The sequence below is a fragment of the Hyla sarda genome, chromosome 12, assembly GCF_029499605.1.
Source record: "Hyla sarda isolate aHylSar1 chromosome 12, aHylSar1.hap1, whole genome shotgun sequence".
In the NCBI taxonomy this organism is placed as follows: Eukaryota; Metazoa; Chordata; class Amphibia; order Anura; family Hylidae; genus Hyla; species Hyla sarda.
In genome coordinates, this window is record NC_079200.1 from 4,542,693 (window position 1) to 4,560,161 (window position 17,469).

A 17,469-nucleotide genomic window follows, 5' to 3' on the forward strand; every position below is an offset into this window, starting at 1 on the left:
CAAGCCTTGAGCATGGTGCTAATGACTTGGGAAGAGAACCCGTGGGCCCTCAAAACCGCGGTCTCAACCGCCACGCCGTCAAATTCAGCGACTGTAAATTGGGGTGGCAAAGAGGACCCTGAGAGAGCAGGTCAGGACGGAGCGGAAGGCGCAGTGGAGCATCGTCCAGGAGCCTGACTACGTCGGCGTACCACGACCTTCGGGGCCAATCTGGAGCTACCAGAATGGGGGGGGGGGGGCGCCCTCTGCCTTGAGCTTCCTCAGTACCCTGGGAAGAAGCGGAAGAGAAGGGAACAGATAGGATAGGGCAACCCCCCCCCCCCCCAAGGAATCACTAGGGCGTTCACGGCCAGAGCCTGAGGGTCCCCGGACATGGACACAAACGGAAGGATCTTCCGATTGTGCTGGGACAAGAGGTACAGGTCCGGAATGCCCCAGAGGTCGCAGAGTTGCGCGAAGACCTCTGGATGTAGAGACCACTCGCTGGGGTCGGGTGAGGACTGACTGAGGAAGTCCGCTTCTCAGTTGAGCACCCCCGGGATGTGAATCGCCGAAATGGCTGGAACCTTGCTCTCCGCCCAGGAGAGAATCTTGGTCACCTCGGCCATGGCTGCCAAGCTGCGAGTGCCGCCCTGACTATTTATGTATGCCACGGCCGTGGCATTGTCCGACTGAACGCGGACAGGATGGGACTCCCAATGAAGAAGACAAAGAAGAATCGACCGTAATTCCAATATGTTTTTTGGAATAAGGGTCTCCTGGGGAGACCAGAGTCCCTGAACCGTCCAATCCCTGAACACTCTGCCCAGCCCGAGAGGCTGGCATCCGTTGTAACAACCTGCCAGTGAAGGGGAAGAAACGACCGCCCTTGGAGAAAAAGGGGGAGCGGAGCCACCAGAGCAGAGACTGACGGACCCTGAGAGGGAGAACAATCTGACGATCGAGGGGCAGAGGAGACCTGTTCCACCGAGAGAGAATCGCCAGTTGAAGGGGGCGGTAATGAAACTGGGCAAAAGGTACGGCCTCCATAGTTGCCACCATCCGACCCAGGACTTCCATACAAGTGCGGATGGAGACTGATACGTGGGTCCGAAGGGAGGGGACCCCTGACCGGAGCGCCAGACATTTGTCCGGCGGAAGACTAATTCGGGCAGAGGCCGTGTTGAAGTGAAGTCCCAGAAAGGTTAGAGACTGGATATGACGGAGGACTGACTTGTCCTGGTTGACCATCCACCCGAAGCGAGTCAGAGTGTGGAGAGTGATGTCCAGATTCTCCAGAGTCTGGGCCCTGGTTGGAGCCTTGATGAGAAGGTCGTCCAGGTAGGGTATCACAGAGATTCCCCTCGACCGTAACAGGCCCATTACCGGTGCAAGGACCTTTGTAAAGACCTGAGGAGCCGTGGCTAGACCGAAGGGGAGGGCTACAAATTGAAAGTGCCCCTCCGGGACCGCAAAGCGGAGCTACAGATGATGGCCCGGAAATACTGGCACATGGAGGTAGGCATCCTTTATGTCCACCGATGAAAGGAACTCCCCTTGTTCCAGGGACGCCACTACGGAATGGAGAGATTCCATTCGGAAGTGGCGGATGAGAAGATGAAGATTGAGACGCTTGAGGTCCAAAATTGAACGTACAGAACCGTCCTCCTTGGGGACCACAAAAAGATTTGAATAGAAACCCCGAAAACATTCCCCTGGAGGAACAGGAACGATAACCCCCTGGAGAAACAGAGACTGGAGAGTCGCTCAAAACTGCTTCGCCAGAGGAGGAGACCTGGGGGCCCGAGATCGAAAAAAGCGATCCCTCGGAAGGGATGCAAATTCGATCCGGTAACCGTTGGAGTCCGACTTCCAAGACGGGCAAGCCCGGAACGAGGGAGCCTTCTTGTCCCGCGAGGGCGCCGGCCCGGATCCCTTGTTGGAGCTGGAGGACCGAAAGGAAAAGGCCTTCCTTTGGGAAGTAGGGCGAGCCTTATTTTGAGGTAACAAGGAACTCTTACCTCCCGTTGCCTCGGAGATAATCTCATCAAGGTGTTTGCCAAAAAGACGGCTACCCGTAAAGGGAACCTCAGTGAGAGATCTTTTGGAAGCGGCATCCGCATTCCAAGCCTTAAGCCACATAGAGCGGCAGAGAGCCGCTAGATGACCCACAGCATAGGCAGAACGGGCTGCCTGCATGGAAGCTGCACACAGAAAATCCCCGGCTTTAGAGCATTGGAGAGCCAAAGCAGATAGATCCTCCGGGGGGATCCCGCTAAGATATCCTGACGGAGCTTTTGGCACCACTCCGACAGGCCCTTGGACACCCGTGTGGAGGCGAAGATGGGAAGAGCCAGCAGCTTCAGTGGCAAACTTCGCTAAGGATTCTACCTTCTTGTCCGTGGGATCCTTGAAGGCAGCAGCATCTGCCAGAGGCAGTGTAGTCACCTTATTGATCCGGGAAACTGGTGGGTCCACTGAGGGAGGAGAAACCACCTTAGTGACAAAGACCTTATCTAATGGATAATGATCTTGAATTGTCTTGATTCCCGGGAACCTCTTGTCTGGATGTTTCCATGCGGTTTCTAGAATGTCGTCAAAGTCAGCGTGAGAGCTGAACTTCTGAGGTGCTGGCTTAGCACGATGAAAGGATACTCCTGGACTGACATCCGAAGATCCTGGGTCCCCTAAGTGAAAGGTGTCTCTTAGGGCTGTAACCAAAGAGTTAAACGTTGCAACTGAGTCCGGGCGGACCTCAGAGTCAGATGCCGGCTCGGAAGCCTCGTCCACCACTTCACCAGGGGAATGAGAATGAGTAGAGGCAGTCCTGGAGGGGGGCGACTCTGACCGAGAACGCGGCTCTGGCGTGGCAGAGCGGCGACTCCGAGAACGTCCTCGTTTGTGCCCGGGGACCCGGACCCACGAGGGGAACGCTCACGTTTACCTGAAGACTCATTTGAAGAGTCAGACGAGGCACCCCTAGGACGCTTGTGAGAGCGTGAAGTATGTGGGGACGAGGAGCGAGCCCTTTCAGAGGTCCTGCGCAGGGAAGACCCCTTCAAGGCTGACACCACTACCCGGGAGGCCTCAGCCACCGAGCGGGAGACTTTGTTCAAGTCAGCCATATACTGGGTCAGGGAAGAAACCCAGGCTGGGGGAGCGGCTGGATCCACCGGGACCGAATAGGCATCAGGGGGTCTGGGGGAGCAATGGAGCAGGCAGGAAAAGTGGGCTCAGCAGACCCAGACATCTTGGTATTACAGTGCTTACAGATATAGTAAGTCACTGAAGTTCCAGGTTTCTGTTTAGAGGGAGGAACAGCTCTGGTTACGGACATAATGTGGGAAAAGAAGGGAGATAAGGACTTTCTCACCCTAGTCTGTGTTCCCTGTCAGCTGCAGTGAGGAGACTCGCTCTGTGCAGCTAGAGAGAATCAGGCCAGCCAATAGGAAAAGGGGGGCGTGCCTGAAGCAAGGCACTAACTAACTAACTGACCCCTTCTCACTGAAATTCGTGCCCACGGCGCTGATTGGAGGCTGCTTCGCGCCTCTGAGCGCTCCCAGCCCTGTAGGCGGAGCTACAGACCGCCGAAGAGAAACTGTCATGGCGCCCGCTCCTTGTCCCGAGCGCACCTGATGGCCGTATGTGCGCTCGGGGGAATAGAAACTGGCAGGGAAAAGAAAGTAGCCGGCGCTGAAGCGCCCGGCTCAAGGAGCGCCGCGGGCGGCTGTAAGCCGCGATAAGGCGTTGCCGGCAAGCGCCGCGGCTGTCAGCCACGAATAAGACGCTGCTCGCAAAGTGAAAGTAAGCCGGCACTGAGAACGCCCGGCCCGGGACAGCCGCACATAAGGCGCTGTGAACGAAGTACCCGATACACACACACTCATAAGGCAGAATTAGGCGCTGTGAAAAAAACGCACAAAGCACCCACACACCTAAATGAAGTGCCCCATATATGGTGTCCCTTCATGGTGCCACTGCTCCCCAAAAATAAAGTGCAGCCCCTGAAAGCTAGTCCCAAAAAACTGAAGATGGCCAAAACAGTCTCCAGCTGTTGCGAGTCCGTACCTATGGAGAAAAGGGGGAAAGTACTTACCTCAGTCAGAAGAACTTGCCTAATGGAGTCTTCAGTCAGCTTTAGTTACCTGCATCACGCCTGGCTGCTATGCACGAGCGAGGCGAGCAGGGAAATAGGGGAACGTACCACCCAAGCGCTGACCTTTGGCGAGGGGGGGGTTAACAGCGCTTATACGCAATGTCTGTGCCCCCGCACTCCCAATGGGGAAACGGGGAACCGCAGTCCCTGAGTCCCCACCTGAAAACAGAAAAGGAATAAAAAACTAACACGTCCCTAACTAGGAAAACAAAAAATCAGAAGACCTGGTCTGGAGCAACCCAGACCACCTCCACAGACACTAAGCTTAAACTGACTAGTTCAGAGCCTGAAGGCTGGGATATCCTGCTGGGATATACCATAGTGTCACACCTCCTAGAGACAGCAAGATACACCACGGTCTGTGTCCCCCAATGGAGCCGATAGAGAAATAGAAATTTTGTGCAGAATCGAGGTACTGTAACTTCGCTCATCTCTAAGGCCGGGTTCACACCACGTTTTTGCAATACAGTTTATCAGGTTTTTGATAAAAAAAACGGATTCCTCAAAACCTGACTAAACCGTATCAAAACATGTGTACAACGTTTTATCTGTTTGTACAAGGTACCGGTTCCGCTCACCACCTTTTAGGGAATATGCATCAGCTGAGCACGGACGTGCCGGTCCCGCCCTCGGCCAAATACGGAATATGAACAAAGAAGTCGTCCGGCTCCCAAGATGCAATAAAAGAAGTATTCTTTATTGATCCAACAGATAGGATTGACACATAGAAGCAGAAGCGTCTGACGCGTTTCGCACAGAACGTGCTTATTCGTAGACAGTTGAAAACCGTATACGGTTTGAAAAATGATGTCCAGTTGCATCCGTTTTTTAAGAAAAAACGTATACGTTTTGAACTTTTCACTCGATTATGAATAAAGTTTCACTTGTTTGATTGAAATTCCAAGAAAAAAAACTTTGCAAAGTTAAAAAACGTATGGTGAAAACTGGATGGAACCGTACACACATACAGTTCTGTACTGTTAACATTGACTCCTCCTATGTTAAAAAAAATATATATATAACTGTTTAATACGGTTTTTCACCCGGACCAAAAACAGTGGTAGACCACGGTTTTCTGTCCAGAAAAAAAAGTAAAAACCGTGTGGTTTGAAAAACTGAGACAACCGTATACAATATGGTGCATACGGTTTTGAATGGAAAGTCTATGGCTACGGTTTGCTGTATGTTTGTTTGTTTTTTTTTGTTTTTTTTTTTGTTTTTTTTAAACGTATCCAAAAACTGTATAGAAAAATCGTGGTGTGAACCCACCCTAATTGAGACCATGGCCAAATATCTCCCTATTCTTAGACCTTTACATTACTAAACCTCTACCCTCCATATGTCTATTTTGTCTTCAGTGTCACCCGCTATAGCCTGTTAGTACAGTGGGTGACGCTGATTACACCCGTGTAATTATTTAAATGAGCTGTTCCGTAGCCCTGAGGTGCCCTGGTATTGCCATCCCAATTTTTTTTACTTCTAAGTATTGTGCCCCTGATGGAAAGTTATGTAGTTAGTACATTTCCTTGTTTTACCTCTCTGGGATGGATCGCCCAATTTTTTGTATTTACATTCCCTCCCAGGTTCTGCATTTCTCTGCAGTACAGATTACTGTTGTCTGAGCCTTTCCCAGGATCCTGTTCGGCTCAAGACAACAGCTGATCATGGGGCTTGGCTTCTTCCCACCTTCCCTGACATGCCAACCCCCTGATAATGTTTGTGTGGTCCATCTGGACATGCTGCTGTGCCTGCGTTCAAGGTGTCCCCACATTCTGCAGACATCATGTGACGCAGGCATAGGGGGTTCACTTGTCAGGGAAGGTGAACAGAAGCCAAGCCCCCTGTGATCAGCTGTTGTCTCAAGCCAAACAGGATCCTGGGAAAGGCTTAAGACAACAGTAATCCATACTGCAAAGAAATGTTAAACATTGCGGGGTCCCATTCAGCTGAGAGGATGGCAGGAGGTCTCTTACCTTCCTCCTCGCCATCCGATCTGCCCTCCAACTCCAATGCTGCAGGAAACCATGGCAGGCTGGAGTAGTGGAGTGCCAGTAACACTGATCAATGCTGTTCTATGGCAGAATGTAGTAATGGAGCGCCAATAACACTGATCAATGCTGTTCTGTGGCAGGCTGTAGTAATGGAGCGCCGGTAACACTGATCAATGCTGTTCTATGGCAGGCTGTAGTAATGGAGCGCTGATAACATTGATCAATGCTGTTCTATTGCAGGCTGTACTAATGGCGCACCGATAACACTGATCAATGCTGTTCTATTGCAGGCTGTAGTAATGGAGTGCAGATAACACTGATCAATGCTGTTCTATGGCAGAATGTAGTAATGGAGCGCTGAGAACACTGATCACTGCTGGCACAGCATTGTACAGTGTATACAATCTTAAGGTTCTATGCAATAGCCTCCTATGTAGACTAAAAAATTGTGAATAGAAGGTCAAAAAAATAAATGTGAATGAACCCCTTCCCTTATAAAGGCTTTTAAATCACCCCCCTTATGTATTTTTTGTCACTTCATATATAAAAACTAAAAATAGTAACAATAAAAAAATACAGATCACAACGGTAAAAATTACTCTCACACAGCCCGCACCCGTAACAATAAGTGTAATAGTTAACTTTTTGTACAACAATTTATATGCTTAATGTTAAGTTTTATTTTTATAACCTTTTACAAAATGGGTATCCTTGTAATTGTATTGACCTACAGATTTAAGATATTGGCCCTCATTTACTGTTGCAAACCCGAGATGTTTTGTTGGGTTGTGCGCCAGATTCTGTCTGCGCCAGAATTTGTGCCAGAATTGAGAAATCCCGACTATCTCTCCATTTTACTAAGAAAACCCAAAAAGGGGCGTGTTTTTTCCTGCTCGCCTTTGAATAAAACCCTAAGTGCAAAAATGAAAAATTCCTGCGTCCTTAAGGGGTTAAAGATAATCTGTCAGAGAGGTTCACACCACAGTAGTCATGCAGTGTCCACTTGTGCCAAGAACAGTAGACGGGCGCCTGCAGCTTTAAGCTTTGGACATTATTGAGCCCTATATGCAGATAACCGCACCTTTATAGAGTTTATACACGGAGCCGCTTTAGTGAACTGGAGCATAGAGCTTGCGGGCCCCTGCCACTCTTCTTTATACTATATTGTGGAGTAGATACACCGGCATGGTGACTGCAGGATGGACCTCCATGACAGTTTCTCCTTAATGTACTTATTTCCAGAGTGATGGAAGCGCCAATATGGACGATGCCATGAAAAGCTTTAAGAGCTTCTTTCACTGGCCTGGTTTCATAGAAGACCTTGACATAGAAGGGGTACGTTCATGTTTTACTTGTATCTTCCTGTATTTGTGGCAACATTTTCCTTTGTGCCCTCACCCCAACTCACTAATGTTGAGAAGGGCTAAGGTTACGTACAGATAGTTATAATTCCACATCTGTTCTGCACCTTATTGATTTTCATACGATTAAGGCTGCTTTACACTATAAAAAGACTTCCGTTATGAACGCCCGTTATAAAAAGCCTGGCAATAGTCAGTTATATGGCCGGTACAAAATTACTAACGGCCGTTAGAAAAATCCCATAGACTAATAATAGGATTTTCTAATAGCCGTTTTAACCCGTTATCGCCTGTTATTAATAACGGCCGTTATTTGGTGACGGGGCGATAGTAACGGGAGAATTAGTGCATGCACTATTTCTCCCGTTCATTCGCCTGTCACAAAATAACGGCCGTTATTAAGAACAGGCGATAACGGGTTAAAACGGCTATTAGAAAATCCTATTATTAGTCTATGGGATTTTTCTAACGGCCGTTAGTAATTTTGTACCGGCCATATAACTGACTATTGCCAGGCTTTTTATAACGGGCGTTCATAACGGAAGTCTTTTTATAGTGTAAAGCAGCCTTACACCACAGATTTGAAATCCACATCATGTAGAAAGTGTCTTTTCACTTGTTGATGCAGTGTCAGGAAGCCTGGACAAGGATTGGAGGCAAATCCTGGATCCACCATTCCCACGTTCCATTTGGGTTTTTTCTTGGACAAGATCGCACAGTCACTATGCAATGGGCAGTAATGGGAATGTTTCCCTACATGTGTGTCATGACCTGCTGCAGCCTAGAAAAGGACATTAGTGAAATACTTTAACTGAGAGCAAAACAAGGCCAGGGACACCTTTTTGAAAAACCATTTTGTTCTTGCATTGTACTTTCACTATATGTATAAAAAATATTTTTTTTGTTGCTAATTTCTGCTTTTTTTTTTGCAGCCTCTGCTGTGTGAGCTCTGTACGTGTACAATATGATTCTCCCTGCTGACTGCCTTGTACCTGCTTTCCTCTGTATCTCCAGCCTGTGTGATCTGTTCACCATGGATCCTCCCCTAACCTGTCCACTATCTGATCTGCTGTATGGTCTCTATTTTCTCTCTATACCTGTACACATCCTATATGATTCTCCCTGCAGACTGTCATGTATCTGCTCTCCTCTATATACCTGTACACTTCTTATATGATTCTTCCTGTAGACTGCCTTTTATATGCTCTCCTCTATTTATTCCAGTACAAATCCTATATAATTCTTTCTGTAGACTGCCTTATATCTGCTCTCCTCTATATATCTGTACACATCCTATATGATTCCCCATGTAGACTGCCTTGGATCTGCTTTCATTTCTATACCTGTACACATCCTATATGTTTCTCCCTGCAGACTGCCTTGTATCTGCTCTCCTCTATATACCTGTACACGTCCTATATGATTCTTCCTGTAGACTGCCTTGTATCTGCTCTCCTCTTTCTATACCTGTACACATCCTATATGATTCCCCCTGTAGACTGCCATGTATCTGCTCTCCTCTAAATACCTGTACATGTCCTATATGATTCTTCCTGTAGACTGCCTTGTATCTGCTCTCCTCTCTATACCTGTACACATCCTAAATCAAGCATGTCAAACTCAAATGCTAACATGGGCCAAAAAAAAACAAGGTTTAAGTTTGTGGGCCGCATCCAAAAAAGGACGTAGTAATGCCGGCCCTTGAATTCTGGGATAGTGACGTGAGTGGATGTCAATACGAGGCCCTCACATTAGGTTGGCAGTATAGTTCCCCCCACATTAGGTTTGGCAGTATAGTCCCCCCACAGACATACAGCCTCCAGCCATATACAGTGTATGTCTGGAGGCTGTATGCCGGTGTACTGCCCCACTTCAGTACTCTGACCACCACTCCTCCGGTCCGGCCATAGCAGTAGGTCCTGGGACCGGAGGAGCGGTGGTCTGAGCACCGAAGCTGACGTGCCGCTGGTCACTTACCATCTTCGCGTCTTCCACCTCCATGTTCCTCTCCTCCACGCCTCATTTGCTATGGGCGCACACACGGGACGTCAGCGACGTCCCGGCGTGCTCTATCTCCCTACGTTCTGCTCTCCTCTCTCTATAGCTGTACACATCCTATATGATTCTCCCTGTAGACTGCCTTGTGTCTACTCTCCCCTCTATCTCCAGCCTGTGTGATCTGTCCTTCAGGATATTCTTCCCCTGTCTACCATCTAAGCTGCTGTGTAACTCTGTCCCCTCCCTGCTGCTATCTCTAACTATGAGTAAGTCAGTGTGTGTGTGTGTGTGTGTATGTGTATATATATATATATATGCATGTTGTCATTCACACATCGCTTTTTCACATATACAGACCTGTATCATTTTGATCCATGGGAAACTTAAGTCATCTGTATTCCACAGGTAACAAAGGACGAGAGGCTTTTTCATGACATCATGAAATGTTACAGGAATCAACCTCAAGCAGAAAGCCGTGTAAGTAATAACATGTGCGTTGTGTTTAGTTTTATTTTTTTTACCATGTTTTTTATATTCCGCTTTACACACTTGCTTTTTATCCCGTTAGGTGTATAGGCACGTATTACTGAAAAAACTGCCTGATGGGCCGAAAAGTGACACCGGATCCAGCCAAGATGTGGAGATGGTTGACTGTGGTAAGAAGAGATTTAAGTAGATTTGGATTTTTTTTACTTTAAAGGGGTACTCCGCCCCAGACATCTTATCCCCTATACAAAGGATAGGGAAAAAGATGTCTGATCGTGGGGGTCCCTGCGATCTCTGCTGCAGCACCCCAGACATTTGCGAACTTTGCTCCGTGCAGGATGACTGGCCATGCGGGGTGGAGGCTCGTGACGGTCATGCCCCCTCAATGCAAGTCTATGGAAGGGGGCCGTGGCGCTGCGTCACGAGCCTCCAGCGCTTCACTCAACACTCTAAACGAACCCCGGGTGCAGCAAGGAGATCAGGGGGTCCCCAGCAGTGGGGACCCCTGCGATCAGACATCTTATCCCCTATGCTTTGCATAGGGGATAAGATTTCTAGGGCTGGAGTACCCCTTTAAAACCAATGGTCTCTGCTTCACCTTCATCGACTCTTCCATTTGTGTGAATTGGTGACCAGTGTCCCCCGAATTCTCGCTCTCCATTTCTTGAAATGTTTCTTATTTTTGTAATATGTAAAGTCAAAAATTTCCAACCTCAGAAATAACCCAGGGGTAATCTTTTTATTTTGTGTTTTTTCAGATTCCAATGATTCCCAAACGTTCCTAAAGGAAGCTGCAGGTGCCAGCGAACAGGAAAGAGGAGACTTGATAACATTTTATAACAATGTCTATGTGGAACGAGTGCAGCTGTTTGCACTGAAATATGCCGTCAGTACTGGCGATCATCTGGTAAGAACCTCAGTATTAGGCAGGGAAGAGAGAACGTGTATTTGTATAATTATGCTGAAGGAACCATTGTTGGCATTTGGAAAAATTCCACATCGCCCACCACTTCAAAAAGCTTTCCATGCCGCACTACATTCAAGTAGCTTTTTTGAAAGAGTCAAGGATTTACTTATCAACAAGTAAGAATGACAGCGGCACTCATCATGATGGAAAATGTCAAATGTCTTTTTAACAAGTCACATGGTACATCACAGGAAGGTGCAGAGTGAAGCAGGCAACTTCTGTTTTGCTATCTGCTGTTCTGTCAGGCCTCATAAAGGGCCTGCCTTACTCCACACCCTCTTGTACCCTATAACTTTTTGGTGGCTCACGGGTGTGGAAATAAAAAATAAAAAACTACTTGTCCCTTATGAAAATCCACTTGTCCTGGTAGACAAAATTATTTCAACCAAATTAGGCTGGGTTCACATCACGATTTTCCCCGGTTCCCGTATACGGTTTCTTAGTAAAAACCGTATGGGACCGTATTGAAAACTGTATACATTGACAAATCATTGAAAACCGTATGCATCAGGTTTGCTGCCAACACGTTTTTTTTTTCCATTCTGAAAACAGTGTCCGACCACGGTTTTTGGTCCTGTTCGAAAACCGTATTGCAACCGTATGCGTTTTATTTTTTAAGATTAATTTTTTATTGAAAGTTTTCCAATTTTAACAAGACAAAACCATCAGATACAACAAAGTCATCTTTGTTCACATTGACATTCCTGTTTTTCATTGTGAGGCAATTGCATCTGTTATCAGCTACCAAACAATAACCTGAACAACAACTAAAGCAAAGTGGCTTCGTAATATTACCCAGTGTAAGAAATAGCATTTTCTTTTATCTCCATATCTGTCTGAATGTTACAAGAGATGTGTAAACGGTACAATCTGTAGTACAATTAAGCTAGGTTATCTGATATGTGCTTAGATTCAGATGTCTTTCTATCGTGAATAGTTGCAGGGGTCACATAGGTCATGTTTGTCCCAAGAGATCTAATTTCAAGTTCTAGGCTCTCCAGCCTAAAAGTTATTAAATATTATACAACATGATATGAGCTATATATTTATACAGTGCGGTGAGGATAACCATTTATCCCAACGGTGTAAAAAAAGTCTCGTATCTATTGGCTCCCATGGCTATAATTTTCTCAAATGAAAGCGTGGTGTTCAATTTATTGTGCAGGTGGGCCATTGTGGGGATTTCTTTCGATTTTCCATTTACTCACCAACAATATTTTAGCTAATATTCTCATAATACAGAAAAGATCTCTAGAGGGCCGCGAAAGGGTCTGTAATTCTAAAAACAATAAGACCGATTGAGGTGACCATGGTATTGATGTTCCTAAGGTAAGTGTAAATAAAGTTTTACATGAGGTCCAGTAGGGTTTCACTAGCGGGCATGTCCATAGTATGTGGTATAGTGTGCCCCGATTTCCACATCCCCTCCAGCACAGGGGAGACTACTCTGGATAGATGTGATTAAGACGGTCCGGAGTATAATACCACCTAAGTATAGTTTTGAAGGCGGACTCTACGTGGGATGAGCATTGAAGTGCTGCATGGATAGATTTAAAGGAGTGTTGCCAGTCAGCAATAGAAAATATATGGCCCATTTCCTTTTTACCAATATCTAAAGGGATGGGTTTTAATAAACCTATCAGGATGTGTAAGGTTACGATATATTTGCTTCAGACCCTTCAGAGGGAGAGCCAAAAACCAAATAGATTAGCTAAAAAATGGCGGATTTGTAGATACTGGTAGAAGTCACCCTGAGTTAACAAGTAAGTGTCTTTAATCGTTTGGAATTGTTTTAAATGCACACTCGAGTGAGGCTCTAGTAGTAAGCGAACGTGGGTGATTCCATTGGTTATCCATCTCTCTAGGTCTAGGTCGGGTATCGAGCCCTGTATTAGAGAGAGTGGCATATCCCCCACCGGGAGAGTAGTCGGGGAGGGGGCATTTCTCACAAAGTTTCTCCATGCTTGGTATGCTGCCTTAACCAAGGGGTTATTAAAAGTTGGGGTGGGTATGTCCCAGAAGGGCAGATAAAGGAGATCCCTAATTCCATATGGCGCAACAGAGTGTTGTTCTATAGCTACCCAAGGGAGGCCCAGTGAGGTACGCCACCAATGCCTTAACATTGACACCAAAGTTGCAGTGTAGTATTGCTTCAAGTCAGGCGAGCCGAGGCAACCTGCCATTTTGGTCTTGCTAAGGATAGCCGCAGATAACCTAGGCCTGCCCCCCGCCCACGTAAGGGATGAGAGAAGTTTTGTAGTTTAGCAAAGAAGGAAATAGGGAGGGAGATCGGTAAGGTACGGAAAAGGTATAAAAGTTTAGGGAGAAGAAACATTTTGAACGTAGCTATCCTTCCCACCCAGGACAGTTCAAATTTGGTAAGTCTTTCAACTTCTTTGGTAAGAGAAAGCAATAGGGGGTCATAGTTAGCCTGGATAAGAAAATTGTGTGGGTAAGTCAAAGAGATGCCCAGATATTGCAATTTGCACGTTTGCCAGTCAAATGAGAAAAAGGACCGAAGGGATGCGAGTGTTGCATGAGAGAGATTAATGGGTAGAGCTTGCGTTTTAGCTGCATTAAGGTGATAATATGAGAGTATCCCAAAAAAACTTATGTTGTCCATGATTGCCGGTAGCGAGATGTCCGGGTTGGTAATGCAAAGTGTCACGTCATCTGCATATAATGAGATTACGTGTTTGGTATTTCCTATTGATACTCCAGAAATCCTAGTATCTGTGCGTAGTATCTGCGCCAGCGGCTCCATGGACAGAATGTAAAGAAGTGGGGACAATGGGCACCCCTGTCTCGATCCATTTGTGATGAAAAATGCGTCCGAGAGTGCTCCGTTAGCCAACACACAGGCAGAAGGGCAGGAATAGAGAGAGGAAAGTGCAGAAATTATCATCGCGGAAAATCCCAATTTTCGTAGGACCGAGAAGGCGATCGAACGCCTTCTCGGCATCAAGTGCTAGTATGAGTGCCTGGCCGCCTGTCCTCTCCAAGTGCCTGTCCTCTCCAAGTGTCATTGTGGCGGACCAGAAGACGCGTTGGGAAGCCCCATCTGTAAGGGCGTTTGGCAGCCCTGAGAGCTGCAGTGATTGGTAACAGAGTTTTGCGGGCCTGCAGGGTAGCAACTAATAAGTCAGCATATACGGATATTTTGTGGTAAGGAGCTGGGAGTCCATTATTTTTCCTTGTGAATTCCATGAGCCTTTCTTTGACTCCGTAAAAATGGATTCTTGCTAGGACGTCCCGGGGGACAGAGTCCTCTAGGTATTTTGGTTTAGGTACTCTATGTGCCCGGTCGACTTCAAGTTCCTGAAGTGTGCAAGATGGAAGCGCAGCATGTATCAGAGCCCTAACATATGCTGGAATGTCTGCAGGTGCGACCGTTTCTGGGATGCCGCGCAATTTCACATTGTAGCGTCGAGACGAGAGGGGAGAAAAAGGTGCAGAGGGCGCTCCCTGAGAGAAGTGTATTCACTGATGTGCACCCTCCACCACACCAACAGTGATATACCGACCTTGGATGGGCCGCACTGGGACCTGTGCAGCCCTAATATTGGATGAGCTGCAGCTCTCTCACCGGCATCGAACACCTAAATAAGGAGCCGATATGCAATGTGGGGAGAAATAGTGGGGGAAAAACGGTACAGTGGAGGCGCTGCTCAAGTGGTGAAATTACTGGGAAACTCAGGCAGTGCAGGATAACGATTTTTATTGAAAGTATTGGGACAACGCGTTTCGGCATCTGCTGATGCCTTCCTCAGGTCCACTTAACAATTCCCAAACTCCATTGATGTTCAATGAGAGCTGAAAGATGATCCTGTCCGGCGTCTGCACCGCTGCTGGTATGTCACATTGTTGCGTCGGCTCCTGTCCTCTCTGGATGACGAGGTCACTGTTCTCAGAGCTAAAATAGCATACTGTTATGCACATCAATCAATGAATTGTGTGAGTCCGCAAATTCAATAAGTTTAGTTTCTATGTAGTCCACTCTGCCTCCTATTTCATCCACAGTAATTTGTATAGGGTGTATCAAGCTATGAAAATCTTGCAGGAACGTTTTCCTAATCATCATCAACATGTCTTTCATTGCTGTATCAGTCAGACTCTGGCCAGTGACTGGTATTTCATCTAGTAAAGTATTCTCCACACAGAGGGTGTCTGCAGAGATGGGTAAGTGACCTACCTCCGATTCTGCGGTGTTTTCCGCCGTCTTCAGACGTTGTTTGGCAGGGCTCTGAATAGGAGAGCATGTCTGGGACCATGCTGAGGAGCGTGCAGGGGGACACCCTTATATGCCTGGGGAGGAGCAGCTGCTATGGCGCCCAGGGGCAATGTCTGGTGACTTACTGCGTTCCCGGAGGTCTCCTCCACAGTTGTCAGGTCCAGAACTTGATCTGTGGAGCTCCGGGTCTGAAGAGGATTGACGGCGAGATGAAGCAAGGTTTTTTCCACAGTCACTCTCTTCCCTATGCTGTGCGCGTGCTGAGCGGGATGAGCGCACTCTGCTTTTCTCCTCGGCGCCATCTTGGAGTCGGGCCGCACGGGGAGTGAAGCTAAATTTCATCAGCGATGTAGCTGCGGACTGTTTTCTCTTTCTCCCTCTCATCGCGGCAGGCATTAGGGAGCTTCCTTCAGCTATCTGTGTAGGATTAACCCGGCGGGGATCGCTATTAGGTGCTGGAGCAGGCTTAAGCACTGAGCTCTGCTAGTGCACGTCCATCCACCTCGGCAGCCACGACACCGCCACCGCCTACAGCAAAATCCTCACCTCTATACAAACTCCCTATATGTATTACACTGCCCCAGATAGTATTAGATCCCTCTGTGCAGCTGTATAGTATTAGGCCCCAACATTGTCCCTATAGATTAGCAGGCCCAAACATTGCCGCAATAGGGTATAGTGCCAGAAATATCACCCTAGCAGGTCCAAACATTGCCCCCATAATATATTATGCCCCTCACATTGCCCCATAGTATAGTACGCCTCTTACATTGCCCCCATTGTATATTATGCCCCTCACATTGCCCTTCATTGTTCATTATGCCCCTCATTTTTCCCCCATTGTATATTATCCCCCTCATATTGCCCCCATTGTGTAAATTATCCCCCTCATATTGCTCCCCTTTCTATATTACCCCCTGATATTGCTCCCCTTTCTATATTAACCCCCTCATATTGCTCCCCAGGGGCGTAGCTTGAAGCCACAGGGCTTCGATGCAAAACAATTTCCTGGGTAGTTTGGTAGGTAGCTAGCCAGTTAGGTAGGTAGGTAGGAAGGAAGACACCCAGGTAGGTATGCAGTTAGGTTGCCAGGTAGCCAAATAGGTAGGTTGCTAGGTTGGCAGGTAGTTTTGTAGAAAGATAGCCAGGTAGGTAGTCAGGTATGAAAACAGGTAGGTATTGCCAGGTAGGTAGGTAGATTGCTAGGTAGGTATGAAGACATGTAGCTAGGTTGCCAGATAGGTAGGTAGCCAGTTTATGTACTAGGTTGCCCAGTAGGTAGGTAGCTAGTTAGGTAGATACGTAGGTGGGAATACACTCAGGTAGGTAGGCAGCAGGTGGTGGAATAAAACTCTCAGAAAGTAGCATGGGTAATACAGTGTTTGTCAACCAGGGTGTCTCCAGCTGTTGCAAAACTACGATTCCCAGCATGCCCAGACAGCCAAACGCTGGAGACACCCTGGTTGGGAAACACTGCTCTTTGTTTGTGAAATACTGAATTGGCTAGAACAGTGTTTCCCAATCAGGGTGCCTCCAGCTGTTGCAAAACTACAACTCCCAGCATGCCCAAAGGCTGTCAGGGCATGCTGGGAGTTGTAGTTTTACGACTGGAGGCACACTAGTGGGGAAACACTGTCCTAGGCTATTCAGCATACACATCATGTTACACCAGTGTTTCCCAACCAGTGTGCCTCCAGCTGTTGCAAAACTACAACTCCCAGCATGCCCAAAGGCTGTCAGGGCATGCTGAGAGTTAACACTGGAGTGGAGGCACACTGGTTTAAGATGATCTGTGTGGTTCCTATACATACACTCCCAACCCCCCCCCTCCCCGCGTACAAAAATTAACAAAAAAAAAAAAGATACACACCATGTCCCACGCAGTGATCTTCAACAGCTGGGTCACGTCCTATCTTCTCCACAGGGCAGGCGCCGCTGAGTGAAGTCATCGGCGCCTGCATCGGGGCAGAGGTCATGGCCTGCTCTGAACTGTATACTTGTGTGCATACAGCTCAGAGCAGCACTGGAGGCAGGAGGAAGCGTGGCAGAAGCAGCTGTGCCACTGCATATTTAACCCCTTAAGGACCAAGGACGTACAGGTACGTCCTTGGTTCTGCTCCCGTGATATAACGCGGGGTTACACGGTAACCCCGCATCATATGACGACGGGCCCGGCGTCATAGTGAAGCTGGGACCCGCCGCTAATAGCACGCGGCGCCGCGCGCTCAGAGCTGAGCCACGCGGCTAAAAGCAAAAGTAAAAAGTGCCGGTTAACTCAGTGGGCTGTTCGGGATAGCCGC

General features: G+C 47.6%; 1 protein-coding gene across 7 annotated transcripts in view; it reads left to right on the forward strand.

Annotated features, from left to right (window-relative positions):
- The window catches only part of RBL1 (RB transcriptional corepressor like 1), a 60,478-nt gene that overhangs the window by 34,921 nt on the left and 8,088 nt on the right, over window positions 1-17,469 (forward strand). For 3 of the 7 annotated variants that reach the window (XM_056549362.1, XM_056549363.1, XM_056549364.1), the window contains exons 18-21: window positions 7,369-7,461; window positions 9,891-9,962; window positions 10,054-10,141; window positions 10,730-10,878. In XM_056549362.1, the coding sequence (XP_056405337.1) occupies window positions 7,369-7,461; window positions 9,891-9,962; window positions 10,054-10,141; window positions 10,730-10,878 (402 nt within the window). Of the gene's footprint in view, window positions 1-7,368; window positions 7,462-8,419; window positions 9,024-9,890; window positions 9,963-10,053; window positions 10,142-10,729; window positions 10,879-17,469 lie in introns of those variants that run through there. The other 4 variants (XM_056549366.1, XM_056549367.1, XM_056549368.1 and 1 more) reach the window with 3 other exon arrangements.